The 19,122-nt window shown below is 37.6% G+C and overlaps 1 protein-coding gene across 3 annotated transcripts in view; it reads right to left on the reverse strand.

The window, feature by feature from the left end:
* Positions 1-4,776: 4,776 nt before the first annotated feature.
* Positions 4,777-19,122, reverse strand: part of LOC103459347 (calcium-activated potassium channel subunit beta-4) — a 28,654-nt gene continuing 14,308 nt past the window's right edge. For 2 of the 3 annotated variants that reach the window (XM_008400847.3, XM_008400846.3), the window contains exons 4-5: positions 12,093-12,238; positions 4,777-7,999 (exon numbers count right to left, since the gene is read on the reverse strand). In XM_008400847.3, coding sequence (XP_008399069.1) covers positions 7,675-7,999; positions 12,093-12,238 — 471 coding nt within the window. In that variant the 3' untranslated portion in view covers positions 4,777-7,674. The remainder of the gene's footprint in view (positions 8,000-12,092; positions 12,239-19,122) is intronic. The other variant, XM_008400851.3, reaches the window with a different exon arrangement.

Consider the following 19,122-nt stretch of genomic DNA (forward strand, 5'->3'; position numbering starts at 1 on the left):
ATGGTAAATTATTACAGTCACCTTGATGATGGTGGCTTCATTATAACAACAAATTTACAGGAAATTTACCCAAACAGAAGAGTCTATGTAACCTCCAGCAACTAACCCCTCCAGCTTAGCTCAACCTGATTGAAATGCTGTATTTGGACCTTAGGAGAGCCACAATCACCCCTGAATTGAAGCCAAAGTGCTAAAATGAGAAGAACTGTGCAGTTTTTGAAGCAGGAAGTGGGTTTCCAGCTCTTCCTGGGGAGTGGACCAGTCTCACACGTCAGAAAACCTCAGAGCTGACCTTTCCCATCCTGCAGCGTCTCAGACGGTGACATTTTACATCTCTTCATTAAAACAAAGAACCGAGATGAAAAGAGACAAGGAGAACGAAAATGGTTTCAGCTCTTTAAATATCAGAACGGATGAGGAACCTTCAGCAGGTGAGAAACAGCAGAAAGGATTCACGTCAGGGATGAGAAGAATTTAAATACATTTTCCAGAGTATAAATTAGGAATTCAAACTTATGACTAATTGTTAATTAATGGTTTATAAGATTAAATTTAGTTCAGATTCATTAATAACATCTGCTTAGATCTTCTGTTAGTGTTGTAGTTTGGCCTCCATACAGCAGAGGGCGACACTGGTTAACTTTATTCTGTTGACAGAAGAACAAATATGGCAGCCTTACCAGAATGGTTCAAACAGTTTTGTTTGCGATGAAAACTTCACTTTATGGGGTTCTGTTTTAACATATAACCTCTCAAGAAACTCCTTAAGTTTTAACTTAAGTTTCATGTTGGAGGAGCGACAACTTCTCAGCCACAGAATGACTGATTTGCTTCAAAAGCAAGGATCTTATGACAGAAACATGGAGGGCATGTAGACAGAAAAAAATCCCAGAAATGTTTGGGAAAAAAAAAACTGAGTTCAAAAAGTTGATAATTTGATAGAAAAAATGTGAAATTTTGACATCAATTTCAGAAATTGAGAAAAAAATGTAGAAATTTCTGAGTTTAGAAACTGAATTGATCCACCCATCTTATCCGGGTTCGGGTCGCGGGGGCAGCAGCTTCAGAAGGTAGGCCCAGACTTCCCTCCCCAGCCACTTCTTCCAGCTCCTCCAGGAACCCCAAGGCGTTCCCAGGCCAGCCAAGAGACGTAATCCCTCCAACGTGTCCTGGGTCTTCCCCGAGGCCTCCTCCAGGTGGGACGTGCCCGGAACACCTCACCAGGAAGGCATCCAGGAGGCATCCTGACCAGATGCCCGAGCCTCAACTGGCTCCTCTCGACGTGGAGGAGCAGCGGCTCTACTCTGAGTCCCTCCCAGATGACCGAGCTTCTCTCTCTAAGGGAGAGCCCAGCCACCCTGCGGAGGAAACCCATTTCGGCCGCTTGTACCTGTGATCTCGTTCCTTCGGTCATGACCCAAAGCTCATGACCATAGATGAGGGTGGGAACGTAGATCGACCGGTAAATCGAGAGCTTCGCTTTTTGGCTCAGCTCTCTCTTCACCACGACGGACCGGTACACCGCTCGCTTCACAGTAGACGCTGCCCCAATCCGCCTGTCGATCTCCCGCTCCCTTCTTCCCTCATTCGTGAACAAGATCCCCAGATACTTAAACTTGAGGCAGGACGACCCCCCCGACCCGGAGAAGGCACGTGTAGCACTTTTTAATGAACAAAAGGACTAGGTGGAATAAATCAGAAGACTAAATTCGTCTACTGGAGCTGTTGTCAGTAATCAATAAAAACAATGCAAAAGAATAACTGCTTTCAATACCATGTATTTTTAAAGAGAAAATTAAAGTGACCACCACAAGACAAACATATTTGAGATGAAAATGTCCAAGTGCAAGTCGTTTCAGATGAAGAGATGAATAGTGGATTGTGTGTCTGAATGGTTAGATGGAGGGGAAATGATAGACCATCAGCCTCCTACCAGACCAGGATGGAGTGAGTCTCAGGTTCTCCTGGCCTCAGCCAGTTGTCAAAAGCTCGCCATCCTTTAACCCTGAAAAGTGTCACCTGGCCTGTATTAAAATAAACAGGACCAGTAAATTACCAGCCTGCTAGTTAAATTTTTTCAGTTACATACAGAAATAAATGCAATTTTATCCTAAATCTAATCTTTCAGACCAAATAAAGATAAACATTTATCTCATTATCTTAAACACATGTTGAATTTAAGAAGTTAGATCATATGACAATTGATGATCAACAATTAGCATTGGCTACCACCACCAACATGCTAAAACAAACAAAACATTGTGTTCACTACTCACCAATTCCATTTATAGTTCAGTGCATGACAGATTCATGGCTCCAAGCTCACTGGATGTTCAGATCTACATGATTTTTATATAGTAAGTTTTAAAAAGGGCATAAACAAAGAGATGAACTGATTGTTTGGAAGCACCAACCTGTAGCTCCTTTGTCTCCAACTCTCCCCCTCACACCTGACTGGGAAAGCTGGAGCAGAATAACTACTTCAGGTGTGTTAATTGGCTGAATGCACTGTGTGACTGACTGTCACTCTAACCAATGGAGCAGCAAAGGCGGGATTAAGGGCAGTTGTTTACCCTGGGTTACACACTCTACCCTTTTCCGGCTCAAGACCATGGCCTCAGATTTGGAGGCACTGAGCCTCATCCCGGCCGCTTCACTCTTGGCTGCGAACCGCTCCAGCGAGAGCTGCAGATCACGATCTGATGAAGCCAACAGGACCACATCATCCTCAAAGAGCAGAGATCCGATCCTAAGGCCACCAAAACGGATCCCCTCAACACCTCGGCTGCGCCTAGAAATTCTGTCCATGAAAGTAATGAACAGAATCGGTGACAAAGGGCAGCCTTGGCGGAGTCCAACTCTCACCGGAAACGAGCCCGACTTACTGCCGGCAATGCGGACCAGACTCTGACACCGGTCATACAGGGACCTGACAGCCCGTATCAAAGGGCCCGGTACCCCATACTCCCGGAGTACCCCCCACAGGGCCCCCGAGGGACACGGTCGAACGTCTTCTCCAAGTCCACAAAACACATGTAGACTGGTTGGGCGAACTCCTAGAACCCTCCAGGACCTGCTGAGGGTGTAGAGCTGGTCCAGTGTTCCACGACGAAAACCACACTGCTCTTCCTGAATCCGAGGTTCGACTATCCGACGGACCCTCCTCTCCAGGACCCCTGAATAGACCTTACCAGGGAGGCTTAAGAGTGTGACCCCCCTGTAATTGGAGCACACCCTCCGGTCCCCCTTTTTAAACAGGGGGAGCACCACAACGTGTAGTGAGAACTGAATTGATATTCATGGTAAAGTCTAAACTTAATAGCATAAAAATGGAAATATATTGATTAAAAAAAGTTTAGTGTTCAACAGCAAACTCAGAAATTGTCCTGTTTTTTTTTTTTTAAAGAAAATTTCTGAGATTAATCTAAAAATTTCTAACTTTTTGGGCATAAATTTCCTCATGTTTTTCAGTCTACAGTGGCCCCAACATGTTTCAATTTGATCTCATTTGTTTTCTTCTGATCTTCTGGCGACAGTCATTTTAACAGAAAAGCTGAAAATTACTTTAAATTGTTGAAATAATCTTGGTGTGTGGTGTTCAAACTAAGGACAGAGACAGCAGTTTGATTTAAAAACACATATTTGGAGACTTCAAGCCGTTTTGAATCAGATGAGCTGCATTCAGCAGAACTCGCTCCGGTGAGGAAATGTGCTGAGTTTCTGACAAACTGAGGCACAAATCAAAGCGAGTCAGTTTGATCCCAGCGAGCTCCGAGTAAGTGGTTTGGCATTAAACACTGCAGTCCGGCTGAATGAGTGTCAATATGTGACTCACTGAATATTCATTGAAAACAAAGAGTGACTGTAGTGACTCAGACCTGCTAGCAGCTGTTTCTGTTGGAGGCCATTGATCCTCCATCTGATCTGTGAATGAAACGATGAAGGCGGTCAGATAAAAGGAAGGACAGCGAGCAGATGTGTGTGACGAAATGTGCTACTTTGTTTCTGCAAACAGACAATTTCAGATTCAAACAAGCTTTTTGTGTACATTTTTAACTTATCCTGAACGTAGTGACACCTAGTGGTTGAGCCCGTCATTGCACCTACCAAAGTGTCCGACTTTGATGACTTGGCTTTCTTCATTTCTTTAAATCTCGGCTACTTTGTAGAAGAACTGGTTCTACTAAACGATTTTACAGGTCTGGAAATGATTGCTACAAAAAAAAGCTCTGAATTTTTTTAGATAAATCTCAAAACTTTCTAGAAAAAAAATAAATTCCAAGGTTGAAAAGTTGAAAATTTGTTAAACGCCAACATTTTTAAATTAATCTCAGATTTTTCTAGAAAATCTTTAAAATTTCTGAGTTCAAAAAGTCAAAAAATTTGCCAGGATTTGTAGATTAATCTTGACATTTAAAAAAAAAAAAAGGAAATTTTGAGCTTGAAAAGTAGAAAAGTTTGATCTCAGACTTTTTTTTAAGAAAAACTTGGAAATTTCTCAGTTTGAAGTGTCAAACTTAATCAGAAAAAATTTCTAGAAAATACATGGAAGTTGGAAAAGTTGAAAGTTTCTTGAAAAAATTTAAAAATGTTAAATCTCATAAATTTTAAAGAAAAAACTTAGAAATTTCACAATTTGAAAGTTTGCTAGAAATAACTCAAATTTTGACTTCAATCTCAGAAATTTGATAATTTGATTTCTGAATTTGGTTTGCTGCTCCGTCTCTGTGGAAAACAAAATGAAACCGACTAGAAGAATAAAGTAGAGTGACGCCGTTTCAGATAAAGTTAGTTTTTATTTAAAGATCTCTATCAGGCACAGCAGTCATGTTCATCAGTGAAACACGAAGCGAAGCGGCTACCTGGGTCACATGGTACAGAGCTGAGGTTCAGACGGGACGACACAAAGATCCGAAGCTGCTCGCTCATTATAACGACACAAACACTTTAGTTCATCTCAACCATCAGCTACCGACTTCACAGGAAAAATAAAGTCAACATTTCAACAGAGAAACAGTTAAAATCTGAATAAATACAAAGATTTGTTGTGTTTTGTTGCTACAGCAGTTTACAGCTCAGCATATGGCTTTAAATAGTAAATCTAGCTTCATTAATCCCAGGTGGAAACATGACAAAAGCTTTGAAAGTTCAATGCTACAGTGAAGCTACATTTTCTTTAGATGAACAAAGAGAAAAATGAACAAACATTACTTATAGATAACGAGGAAATGAATTAAACTCACTGATTTAACTACTAAAATAGTAAAATGTCAGGGCATTCTATAGAAATATATTAGTGGTTCATTGCAACTATTAAATGTTTAAGTTTGAATAAAATAACTCAAATGTAATGACTGAAACCAAACAATTTAAGTGTATTTCTGCTGACATAATGGAAGATAAAGACTGATAATCTATAAACTAATAATCAACTCTCCTAAAATAAACATTTTTAATCACATCAGCTTCCAGGCTGACTAAGGAACAAACACACATATAGATATTAGAAAACAGGAAATGTGGAAATGAAATTACAATTAGAACAAAAAGGGAAGTAAAAGCGATAGGAAGACAGCATGGCACCGAGTCACAGAGGAAGAGGAGGCACTAAGTGTTTTCATGAAGCTACATTCAGACCCGCTCCGTTTGGAAACCTGACAGCATTTTAAAAACAAGCAGTTTATGTTAAAAGGATGGTTTGACTTTTTTATGAAGGAGGTTTGCACTAAGAACTGCTCAGAGAAAATGAGGCCTGAGTGAACCAGTTCAGCTGATGGTTTTCCAGTTTTAAACCAGAACTGGTAAGAAAATTCAGTTTTCTGTTTGGATCAGTATTTATGAAATCTGATTGGATCTAAACTTTGATCTGATTGATATTTATAAATTCATGTAAGCCAACTGTGAACAGTATTCAGAGATGCATTTATGAACATTTGGATAAAAAAATAATTTATTTGAATCTTGGAGAATTGTGATTGAGATGAATATTATCAAAGGAAAATCAGCTTCAGTTAATTAAAACTTCAGTTAATTAAAAACCATCTAATTATAGATTAAAGCTAATCTTCCATCGGTTGTTTATGTTCTCAGAACTTTAACAGTGAGGGTTTTAATTCATCGAGCCGTTTTCAGTTTTTATAAAAAATATAAAATGGAGGGAATTTTTTTTGCGAGTCGTGAAATATAACTTTAATACAGAGGAATGGATGATGATCAGGAACCAAACATCCAATAATCTTCACGTGTAATTCCTCCAGAGGCGACCATGAAACATTTTGGCTGCTGGGATTCAGAAGGAAAATGCATTTTTACACAAAAGCTACAATAAAAAGCGAAAACGTTCTTGCCGCGCTTCCATTAAGCAAATTTATTTTTAAATGTCAAATGGCGCAGTGAAGTGGTCAATGGAAACGAAGCTCGAGAGATTTTTGGTCTCTTTTCAAATCCTATAGACAAATAATGCATTTACACAATAAAACTGATTATAAAATAAAGATTAAGTGTAATTTTATTAGTACACCTTCCAGAAACGTCCAACAAAAACTAAGACTCAGTTTTATCAAGAACAATAGTAAGATTAATCAAGATTAAATATCTAAAGTTCTTTGTGATTTTTGAAGTGGAACAATGTAAGAAAAGCGTCGCTGCTGATAAACAATGAAGGAAAACATTAATCTGCGCTGGAGATCTGCTTTGGTTGTGATTAGTGGATTTACTGTTGTTCTGCATATTCTACTGGATCAGACTAGAAGAAGCACTTTCTTGTTTTATAATAAGCTCTCTTGGGGATTTCTGGAAGTGCAAAGTGAAAGCTCAGCAAATACATAAAGGAGAGTTTTTTTTATTTATTTAAATGATCGCACCTGCTTTAATTACCCTGCCCAAAAAATTATGAGTAAATATAGAAACTATTTGCTTTTAACAAAGAAAAATGTAATATACTGCAAAAACACAAAATCTTAAGTATTTTTGGTCTAGTTTGTAGAATAAATATCTTGGTGCACTTGAAATACGGCAAAACTAAGTTAAAAGTAACTTCTTAGCAAACTAAGGACTCCTTCCAGCGTGACGTTGCAAGTTCCCACAGCATCTCCTGGCTGGAGGCAAAAAGCTGCTTGCTAACTAGCATTGATTTTAGCTGTTAATTTATTAGTATAATGCACTAAATCTTAATAATTGACCACTAGATAAGGTCAGAAAACAGTTTTAATTACAAAAAAATAGCGAGTGATAAAGAAGCAGTTCAGTTATGCTAGCTTGACTATGACAACCGTAACATGTAGATGTGCTGTGGAATTCGGTGTGTAACTTTTAAGTTAGTTAGTCTTCTTTCAAGGATGCTAAGATATTTGCACTAGAAACCAGACCAAAATTACTTGGTAATTTTTGTGTTTTTGTAGTGTAAATGTGAGAAATAAAAGCTTTGATAGGAAATTCAGAAGACTTTCTAATTTAGGATGAAATGTGGGATCGGTTGAGGTGGATTCAGCTCCTGCTGATCAGGCTGAATGAGAAGATCTGCTAGAGAGCTTCAGGTGAACCCGACACACACCAGAATGGATTTACCCTCATCTTCCTCCTGATGAAGATCACAGCAGCCCTTCATCGCGGCTCTCCGCGGCGTCCAGTCGCCCATCAGCGGCTCCAGTTGAGAAAGCAAGTTTCCTCTCCGGCTCAATGTTCCCGATCCCGTCGCCTCACCGGCACCTCAAACAGAGGAAGGGTCCTTGATGGCGACGACAGCTCCGGGTCAGAGTTCGTTGCCAGGAGGTCCCCGGGTTTGTTGCCGCGGCGATCAGAGGTGGTGATGGACAAGTCCTGGCAAACCTCGTAGGAGCATTTTCTCTTCTGCAGCGCCTCGGCTCTGACGGCCAGGGAGCGAGCGCAAACCGTCAGCAGCACAATGAGCGTGCCCAGAAGGAGAGACACCATTGGCCAGAGGACGCAGTGCAGCAGGACGCTGGTGTCATGGGAACGCTGCCACAGCACGTCGTCAGGCCTGCGAAACCAGAGAAACAGAAATCAAGCTGAGGATTTATTATCAAATATATGAATATTTATAACAACAGAAGGCTATTGAGCAACAAATGACTAAATTTAAGGCCTGCAGTTAACGTATTTAAGGCCGACCTACTTTTGAAAAAAATCACTTTAAGACCTTAATTTTAGATGTATGCAAGACTTTTTAAGATGTGCAGAAACCACGCAGCATGTTAATTTGAAAGCAAAGATATTGAAAATTAAATACATGAGTGGAAAACTATCGAAGAAGAAATGACAAAATTTAAGATTCACAATTAATGTATTTAAGGCCCACTTACATTTTTAACTGAATCTAAGACATTTTAAGGCCCAAATTTAGATAGATTAGTTTAAGACCTTTTAAGGACACTCTGCAGCATTTTGATTTGGAACCAAACCAAACCAACTTTATTTATAAAGCACTTTAAAACAACCACAGCTGATACAAAGTGCTGTACATTAAAACACAACATAATAATAATTAAAAAAAAACTTAGTTTAAAAACAAAAACATACAATTTAAAACTAGATCCCGCTGGTATTGAAAGCCAAGTAAAATAGATGGGTTTTAAGACGAGCTTTAAAAGTAAAAAAGCAAAAAAATAAATAAATAAATAAATTAGATCGCTGCCACAAAGCGTCGTCAGGCCTGGAAAATCAGAAAAAAACCAGAAATCAATTGGAGGATTAATGAGTTCGTAACTTTATTCTGATATATTGGAATATATATATAAGAATGGAAAACTATTGAGGAAGAAATGACAAAATGTAAGACCAGTGATTAACACTTTAAAATTAGTTTTAATGAATTTAAGACACCTTAATGCCTTATTTTTAGATACATATGTTTAAGACTCTTAAAAACGTTTTAAGGATGCGTGGAAACCACGCAGCAAAAAAATTGAAAATAAAACAATTATGAAAAAACCCAAAGATTTTTGCTTCAGATAAACACAATAAAGACACAAACAGTTTGTTTGGTTTTCAACTAAAGCATTTCCAGTTCTACAACTGGTTATATTAAAAACAACAAACTACTTAAAACCACCAGTTTAGTTGATTTTAGATTTTTACAGATATCTGTAATCCCGAACGGCAGTTTTGACATCCGATCAGAAGTTTTGCACCAACCGTTTTAAATTATAAACACCATGTGGTGAAGTTAATTGAAGGCCTGGCAGCATTTAGAAATACAGATACAAATGATTTCACAGCATTCGTTCTTTGATTCATCGAGCTGCTTCACTGCGATGGGAGCCATTTTGGTGCTTTGTGTAAAAACCTACAGCGCCTCATAAAAGTATTCCCACCCACTGACACCGGTACCACTTTGCTTTGTTACAGGAAAAACTTCAATGCATTTTAATGGGATTTTATGTGCAAAGTAGCAGATGGCTGTGGAAAATTAAACTGGTTCTAGAGCCAAGATGCAGCTGTAGCCCCAACACAGGTTTCCTACTTGAACTGAAGAATCTCTCAGGTAAATTTAAATATTTCTGAACTCCAGTTCAATTAAGCATCTTTTTTCAGAAATAAAAAGAACCTTTAGTCCCGTGTTATTAAGCCCCAGAGGTCCAATCAGAGACATTTTAGTGAAAAAACTCTAATGAGCAGAGGTAAAGCTAATTTATATAATGGAGGCATGTAATGCAGCAGCATGCCGCACCTCGATTGGTTACCGGGGTAATGAGCCGTGCTTCTGAGAAAAGGTCAGAAATATTAATAACGTTCTCATTTCACAGTAACTGGATTTAGTTTTTCTTCAGAACTATTGAAAAGACTTTAATCCTTGCAGAAAATAATAATAAAAAAGTTTAAACTTCTTCCTGCACTGAGAAAAAAAAAAGTCCATGAATGTCCAACTTTCCAGCTGCAGCAACATTTTAGTTTCTGTATCCAACATAGAAGCAACTATTAAACTAATATCAATATTTATTATCAATTTTTTATGATCAATTATCTTTTAATAATTTCGCATTTAATTAATGATAAAAAATCTGCTAAATCCTGATTTATATTAATATGAAAATTGATCAGATTTACCAATTAGAAATAGAAAAATACTAGAAAGAAATCAAAAGCTGTTAATGATGAATTTAAACTTTTAGCATTTATAGTGATTAAATTAACAACTTCATCGTTGGATTAAATCAGATTTGGATTGTTTTCTTCTTCTGAGTTGGAGAAATCTTAACAATATTGGGAAATTATTTATTTAGACTTCTAAATAGCAAATATGTTCAACATATAAATAGCAACACAATGAATGGGACAAAGTGGAGAAAGTAAATGAGTATTAAACGTCTAAATAAGTGGAGCAGGAAGTGCTTTTATTTTGACATTTCCAGCAGGAAGTGCCCCTGTAATTCAGCAGATAGCTTAGCAGTCGGTAGGTTACGTTTAATTTGTTGTGAAATGATCCACAGTCATTCTGTTGGAGAGACATTTATGCAGTCTTGAAGCTAACGCTAACAGATTGCTATGAGTTGCTAACATCCCATAATAATCAACCAACATCACTGGCTAATAATCCAGCTCTCTGTTTCACAGTAAAGGTTTTTTAGCTCAGACATCGGCTTCCTGTCACTTTTCATTAACCTGATAAAAACTGGGACTCGAGTCTCTGACCACGAGTCCAAGTCAAGTCTGAAATGTTATTTTTGAGCCTGAAATGCGACTCGAGTCCAAAGTCTCAAACTCAAACAGTCGTCTGGGGACTCTTTAAATTAAACACTCTTTAAAACAGCCAAGAACTGGTTCAGAAAAATCAATCGTCGTGACGTTTTAGCTGCTGTTATATTTACACATTCCTTCCAGAAACGCATAAATCCAAAGCCCAGATGTGTTTTTTTTTTAAATCTTTAAATAAAACGGCGTGCAGTGCTCTAGTTTTCCGTCTAAATGACCGAAGAGCCGATGTGCAGCGTCAACAAGCTCCCGCTGGGCCCTCATTTACGAAGCAGAGTCCTCACTCTGCTGCAGAGATAAAAATAAAAGCAGCTGAGGTCACAGGTAAGCAGCGGCTGAATAATAGGAGGATAAAGCTGACACACACAACCAGCTCCTCGGTTTTTCTTTGTCTCATCAGTTTGTGGTCGCACCGCACGCTGTAAAAGGTTTTGTTAGAAAAACAATCATATCCCTAGATTTTGTTTAAGAGTTTCTGAGAGGCATGGAAACAAATGCATGCTACACATTTATTAGTAAAAAATTAAAACAAAGCATGATGAAGAAATACACAGAATTTTGTGGTTGTGGTGAAATGTGAAAGTTTATCAATAAAGAGTTTTGGTGCAAACTCTGTTTTTCAAGACGCCGATGCTCATAATTTTTTTGGATTTTATGCATCATCGTCTCCATAACTACTAAGTGTAGCAACAGGCCTGTCATGATAGCACATTTTTCTGGACGATAAATTGTCCCAGACGATAATATTGATGTTCGAAGACAATTTTTGAGTAATATAATGCAAGAACTCATTCTCAAAGATTAATAAACGTTAAATGCTAATGAATATGTAACACTGGAACTGGAAGACATTCTAAATATCCAAAATAAATAAAAAACAAAAAATGTAAACAAAGCTATTCTTAAAAAATGCTCTAGTCGAGACCAAAACACCAGACTGAAAACTTGTATCATCGGTTTTTAGTAGAAAGAAAAAAACAATAAATCATGCAAATGGAAATTATTTGTTTTAATTTATGATGCGGTTAATCTGGCTAAAGTCCTAACAAAATAAAGTTACCAAAATAAAAGTAAAAATACTCCTAAAAGTACATTTTGTCCAAAAAGTTACTCAAGTAAATGTAACTAGTTACAACCCAACTCTGGCGTTGAGATGCAATAACCAGGAAATGGTTTTTTTTTCAGCAGGGTCACAAATCCCAGCCAGTCATTTAGGAAGTGGATAATCTTCTATCAGACGCAGCAGCTCTTAAAGCCGGACAGCCGTCTGTAATCTCCTGAGGTGAGATCGATCTGTCAGCTTTCTCACCCTCACACGTCCTCCTGCTTCTAATTTGTCCGTCTCGCACCTGGAGACGGACGAGTGTGTGTTTGTGTCTCACCTCCTCTGCTGGTTGAAGAAGCAGGTGAAGGACTGGCTGCCGACCTCTTTGGTGAAGTAATCCTCCCACAGCAGAACGTTGTCTTTGTTCTTCTGGTTGTCCCTCTCACAGGGGGGGACGTAGGAGCACTGGGGACACAGAAAACACTAAAAGAGATCAATTACATCTTAGACAAATGTTATGGTGCCACTTTATACACTGCAAAAACACAAAATCTAGCATTTGGTTATTTCACTTATAACATGGGAAAAATGTTTTTAGTGAAAATAATCTACCAATAGAACTAGTAGTTCTTTGGCCATTTTAAAGAATTATTGATTTATAACCAGCTTGTACTTCTTGCTGAGAAGTTTTTTTGTAAGTGTACCAAGATATTTGCACTAAAAAGTAGAGCAGAAGTTCTTGGTAAGATTTTGTGTTTTTGCAGTGTAGCAAAATCAAGTAACTATGTTACCTTCTGTTGTTATAAAAATGCTATACAGCTGTGGAAAAAATTCAAGACTTCTTAAAATGATCAGTTTCTCTGGTTTTACTTTTGATAGGCCTAGGTTTGAGTAAAATGAACATTGTTCTTTTATTCTCTGAACGACCAACATGTCTCCAAAATTCCAAGCAACATTTTTTTAAATTTATTTGTAGAAAATGTGAAATGGTTAAAATGACAGAAAAGAGGCAGTGCTTGAGCTGCGTCTCGAAGGCGGAGCTAGGTCCACCTATCGATTTGCACAGTTGAATGGTTTCCATGGAGATTAAAGGATTTCTCCAACATGCATGAAGGAATCAGTTACATCATGTTATTATGATAAAGCTAAAAGCTGAAAAAAAGAATACATTTTAAATGATACTGCCTCTTTAAATGAATGAATATATACAGAACTGTTCATCTGACACCTCTCCTAAAAAGTGTCACTGATTGCCCTGCAGGAGGCGCCGTAATGAGGTCAAAAACAAGCTGAAAAGCTGAACAGTGATTGGCTCAGAGGCGTCTGTCGCTGTCTTTTACTTTGAGCCGCTGAACACAACTTTACTTTCTGCGCGTTTCATAGCAGGAGGCTGATTGTTGCCTGGTTGGAGGAACCAGAAGTTGCTCTGGTGATGGAGTGATTGGTAGAGAGGGAGAAGAAGGTGGGGAGTTTCAATCACAGAAGAAGGTCAGTTTAGTCATTTTAAAGCTCAGATGTCACTCTGTTGCTTCAGTTCATTCAAGTGTAGCATTTCAGTTCAGTTGAGGTTTGGACTTTGACTAGGCCAGAGGTCTACAACCTTTATAACTTGGAGTCATTTTCACTATCCGGCTAGTCATTTAGAGCTAAAAATGTCTGACTATAATTTTAGATAAAGATCTACTACTAGAAATTTATTTTTAAAGATTCACCATTTTATTTCTGTTTTTATAATTTAAAACAAAGATGAATTTGAGCAAAAAGAGGGTGAATTTTGTTCTGTAGGATAAAAAAGTATGTAAAAAAATTAAAAAGTACAGATTTCAAGCTAAAAACAGATTTGAGAACATATACTAGTACTTTTCTTGTCATTCTTTGTGAAAATTCAATGCAAATATAATTGTTTAAAAACCTGCATTTGTTATATCGAAATGTATGAAAATGTATGAAATGTATATCGAAATGTATGTTGGTTGTTTTTAATTTTTAGCCCAAGTTATTCTATTGTGAAAGGTCCAAAGAGCCACTTATGGCTTTTCCAAGTTTCCTCACAGAGCAGCGCTCCCCCACTCAGCTCCTTCAGACTAGCCAGCAGCAATCAGCAAACACCTGGTGGACCAGCTCAGCTCATTAAGAGCTACATCTTCAACGCTGGCAAGAATGTTAAAGGGTTAATAGAGGAGCCATGCTGAGATGACTTCCTGAAGGTGGAATATCAGGAAGAGCAGGAGCTTCTTAAAGGGACAGAGACCAAATTTCAAAGTGTTAAATTACAAAGTAAAATTTCTTTTCAGTCATATTTGATCTACACAGCATCTATATACTTGATTATATCACAAATGTCTTTATATGTCTGGAAAACACATAAAACTTCCTCTGTAAATGTTTCCCAGAGGTAAATGCGTTTTCTCTCTGCAGAAAGACGAACTTCAACCAGAACCACCTGTTCATTGTAATAGATAAAGGGCTGCAGAAACTTGAATTTGTCTGTAAAATATTAAACTATTCCTGCAGGAGGATCAGGCTAAGTGGCAACACTCGTTCAGCTTTAGGTTTATTAAACTCCACATCGTCTTTGAACGCATCAGCGCTCTGAATATGAAGCCCCTGAAGTGACGGCGGCGCCACAGAGAGGAATGTAAATGAGCTGCTGTTTTCACGCTGCCACTACATCCTGAAGGGAGTGTGAATCTGCAGCCGCTCTCCTCGTCGTGACGGCACACACACTCCACATCGATCTCATTTAGGCCGCTTATTGCAGGCAGGAGCGCGCTCGTCTGCGATTGTAACCTCGGCCCGTTGGCATGGCAACCGCAATCATCCGGCAGGGCGGCCCGCCGCCGACGTCACGGGGCGAGGTGCGCGCCATTGGCCGGCTGGCCGCGGCGTTTGTGAGGCGACAATTACCTGAAGCGGAGAGAAGCAGCGAGAGGAAGAAACGGAGCGACTGACACGTTTAAACGCTGCGAAGCCGCAGTCAGGGCGTCACTTTTAAAGACATTTTTCTGCCATCGGTTTATCTCCACATGTTCTCAGCTGGCAGAGCCTCGTCTTATTTTAGTCACAGCAACAGGAGAGGTGAATGGATTCCAACCGTCTGAAGTGTTTGAAAAGCAGAACCAGAGAAGAAGAGTTTATTTAGATCAATCTAAACTCAGGTGTGTCATTAAATCAGGGTTTCAGTTTCCACAATGAAGCATTAAAACAAAAATCCTCTTTAATTTAAGGGCTCAGTTAGGGTGCATTCAGGAATATCAACTTTTTAACTGCAGTTTTATTATAGTTTAGCTTTATCTCATTGTGAATTTTGTTAGTTTTAATTCATTTTTACAGTGTGTTTACCAATTTTCATTTCGAGTTCAATGTTGTTTAGTTTTTATTAGTTTTCATTTTTTCACACTTTGGTTAATTTGTAGGTCCAGAATTAAAAAGTCTGAATTGCGATTATGTACAAATCAATTAGGTAATAAATACTCAAAAATTGTGATCAATTATTCGTGTTTGAGTAACTGACTGTTACTGTTGCTATATTGGAGGCTTAAAATGGCCAATAAATATAATTACCCTGTTAGAAAATACTGATAACTTCATATCAATATTTTGGATCGATCCGTCATCCTCTAATAAAAGCTGATTTATATGCAACAAAGTGTGGATAAACGTGATTCTACGCATTATAAAAACTTGGTTATTATAAAATTGTGTCAGTTTAAACTTTTTCAATTGCAAAAAAAACAAACAGTCAGTAATCATTTTATCCAGATTAAAAGGAAAACATCTTCATCTTAATCAAGCCCTTTATGCCGATACAGGAGTAAATGTCTCATTTTTTATTCTCCATGTCTGATATTAAACCAGTCCAGAATGAAATTAACTTTCCAAAGAACGTTTTTGACAACATTTCCGTTCTGGTCCAAATGGTCTTAAATTAAAATGATGAAACATTAATATGACAGCAGACACTGAAAACAATTAACTGTGAGCACAGCAGCATCCATCACGTCCCATCAGGCTGATCAGATCAGCCAAGGAGAGAAACTCTGCGATTTCATGATTGGACTGAAATTACAGAGACAGAAAGAAAACAAAGTTCTCCTTCCAGCCTCCAAACCGGATATGAGGCCAAAACACGAGAGGCTGAGCAGCAAAACATGAACAGAGGCAGAAATGAGTCTGAATCAATTCAAAACGACAACAAAAGGAACCAAAACGTGATCAAAACGTGATCAAACACCAGCATGGAAAACATAAAGAAACGTGAAAAATGTTTGTCGAATTTACAAACCAGCTGACTGGATGGGTATACAACCTTTAACATGGAAAAATATAAATTAATAAAGATAAAATAATAATAAAAAAGAATTTACAAATCAGCCACAACAGAAATTAACCACAAAACATTTGAAAACAAAATAAATGGGTTTGTAAAGCCACCAAGAAGAAGATAACGACTGAAGATGAGCCACGTTTGATGAGATTTTGTGTTTTTTCTGTAATCTGACAGCAGAGCAGAAAGTGCTGATGTTATGGAAGCGCAGCGTTTGTTTCTGTAATGAATTTAAACAGATAATCAGGATCTGTGAGGCTTTCTGTCTGACTCGTCTAAGCGGATTAACACGAAGCCACGTCTACCTGTCTGACAGACAGCCATGACTCAGCAGAAAAGCTCTGAGCATTTCTGCTGCATCATGATAACTTCATCAAGGTAGAGACGTTAAATCCTGACTGAAACAAACATCGTCTAATTAAAGACCGCCTGATTAAATCATAAGCCAAGTCTGAAGATGAGATGCACAAGTCATCCAAAAAATCCCAAATCAGGAAATAAATTAGAGGCGCAAGAAAAATCAGGATTTGTTCACTTTTTCCCTCAGAAACATTCAAGAACTTGTCAAAGTAAGTTTTCAAACTGTTCCAGCAGCACAGTTTGGAGATAAAAACAAGACAAATCAACTTAAAAAAAACATGTTTTAACTCATTTTATAAAATGTATTACTGTTGTTAATATTTTTGTGAAATTTTATGTTTTCAAATGTTTCTCACATTGGGGGATTTAACAAAAAAAAATCCCCCAATTTCAATAACTTTGTTTAACGTATAAAATACATCAACTCTTTATTCCAATTACAGAGATTGGATTGCCAAAGGGATTCACAGAGGCATTAAGAATAATAAATATTCAATACATTAAAAGAATCCAAACATTTTGTGTTAAGATAAAGGACATTTTTTAGTCAAAATAAGTTCTTAAATATAAAATATTTTTGTAGTTTTCTGGAATTTAGCAAATACAAATACTTTTGGTAATTCCAGCTGACAAAATAAGAAAAGATTAGTCTGATATAACTTCAGAGAGAGAAAATAATGTGTATTTTTTTTAAATTAAATATCTGGTTTCAACTGTAAGTAACGTTTTCCAAAATTCGGCTTTTAATCAAATGTTAAATTGAACTATATTACTAAACTCTGGAGTTTCAATATCAATCACTTTCAAGGACTTCATACAGAACTTAGAGTTGGGTTGTGACTACATTAAATGGTTTTTAAGGATTCCAGGACCAGGATCCACCAACCCGACCCAAAGATGAATAAATTTGAGTTTTTAACCACGTTAACTGACCAAATGTGTAATTTATGTGCAGGAACAAGCAGCTGAAGAAACTTCATAAATTGACCTCCTCCTGGATTTGATTATTTTTATTTTCCCCTCTGGGACAAATACACTTTTATTGAATTAGCTTGAATTGTATTTCCTCACTGCAGATGAAACTCAGCATAAAGTTCTGGATGATCCAGGAAATCGTTTCTCCAGCCGCAATGTTTCTGTAAGTAGTTTATTGAATTTCTGTCAGAGCAAAAAATACAATAAAAACTATTTTGTTTTTTGTTTTGCTTTTATAAAATCTATTTTTACTAAACAATTATATATCTGAAAGATCAAAAACAACATCCAAACCTTTGGCCATAATATTTGGATAATATTATTTTCAGAAAACTTCAGAAATGTAATTAAACTTTAACAGAGTTTGTAACAACAAAAAAACACACTTGTAGGAATATAAAGGTAGGAGGTAAATAATAAAGTAGCTTGACAAAAAATAAGCAATTTTTTTTATTTACTCATTTGCCAGTTTTGTCTTTGGCATTTAATAAATTATTTAAGGAAAGAATAACTGAAAAAGTGCCTTAAGTTAGCAAATATGTAATTTAATTTAAAGAAAATGAGCTCTCAAGGAAACAATCTTGTTTCTGATATATTATCAGTTTGATAGATTATCAGCCACATTACAAGAATGATGAAGACTTGAGACTCTGAATATGAATTAATAATGTATTTGTGTGTGTGTGTGTGTGCAGTGTTGTCCTCTTCTTACCCACAAATCTCATCATTTACATTTATAACATAATTAAGTCATAAACGAGGAAATTACTGGCGCAGTAATTGGCTGAACGAGGCCGCCCACCTGCCCCATCTCCTCTCTTCCTTCCTCCGTCTCTTTTCTGTCACATCATGTTCGTGTCGCCGTCTCATTATTGAGACGCCACATGAAGGATTTTAGGCCCAGAACTGGTGACATTTGCTCTTTAGATGACAGAAACTGAAGGAGGTTGGTCTCTAATCCATCTGATTCGCTGGAACAAGGCCAGAGGTCTGCAGCTGCTTTCGTCTGCAGGCTCAATAAATCAACCAGGATTGATTTGATCACCATCTCAACGATTCCTAATTATCACACAAAGATTCTGGAAGCTAAACTATCATCCTGTACTTTGCCATCAACGTTTCAGACATACTCTGGCTTTGTTAAATAAAAATGTAAAATCTAAATAGATTTAGTAAACAAAACAGCAGGAGTTATGTAAAATTTTACTGCGTTATGTCATTTTAGTTCCCATGAAAATGTGATCCTGTCTGTTGGTTGTCACTTTGTTTCAGCTAAAATCACATGTTCTGCCTGTAAACCTGGGTTTTCTTCTGGACTTTTAAAATTGTTTTGCTGAGTGAAATTCACACCTGATAGTCTGGTAGATTTTGTTCGATTGGGGATCAAAACTGCAACATTTGTTACATTTTCAGCTGCTGTGGTTCCCTTTCAAAACTAACCAAACCCTTTAACAAACATGTTCCCCTCCTCGCCTGTGGGGGCGCTGCAACAAGAGCCACTGAAGGAAAGGGCATAAAAATGTCTGAAGACGACACTGAGTGCAACGTCTTCACAAAATGTAAACAAAAATGGAGCGGCGTCAGATTTTAGCGGTTTTAGGATTTCTCTTTTGTAAAAGACAACGAGTCATTTCTCCTGCTAAAGGTAGCATTGTATTTGTTCTGGTTTTATTTACCCAGAATGCCTTGTGCAGGAGTCGATTCC

Source organism: Poecilia reticulata, chromosome 23, assembly GCF_904066995.2.
Source record: "Poecilia reticulata chromosome 23, P_reticulata-male-v2, whole genome shotgun sequence".
Classification (NCBI taxonomy): Eukaryota; Metazoa; Chordata; class Actinopteri; order Cyprinodontiformes; family Poeciliidae; genus Poecilia; species Poecilia reticulata.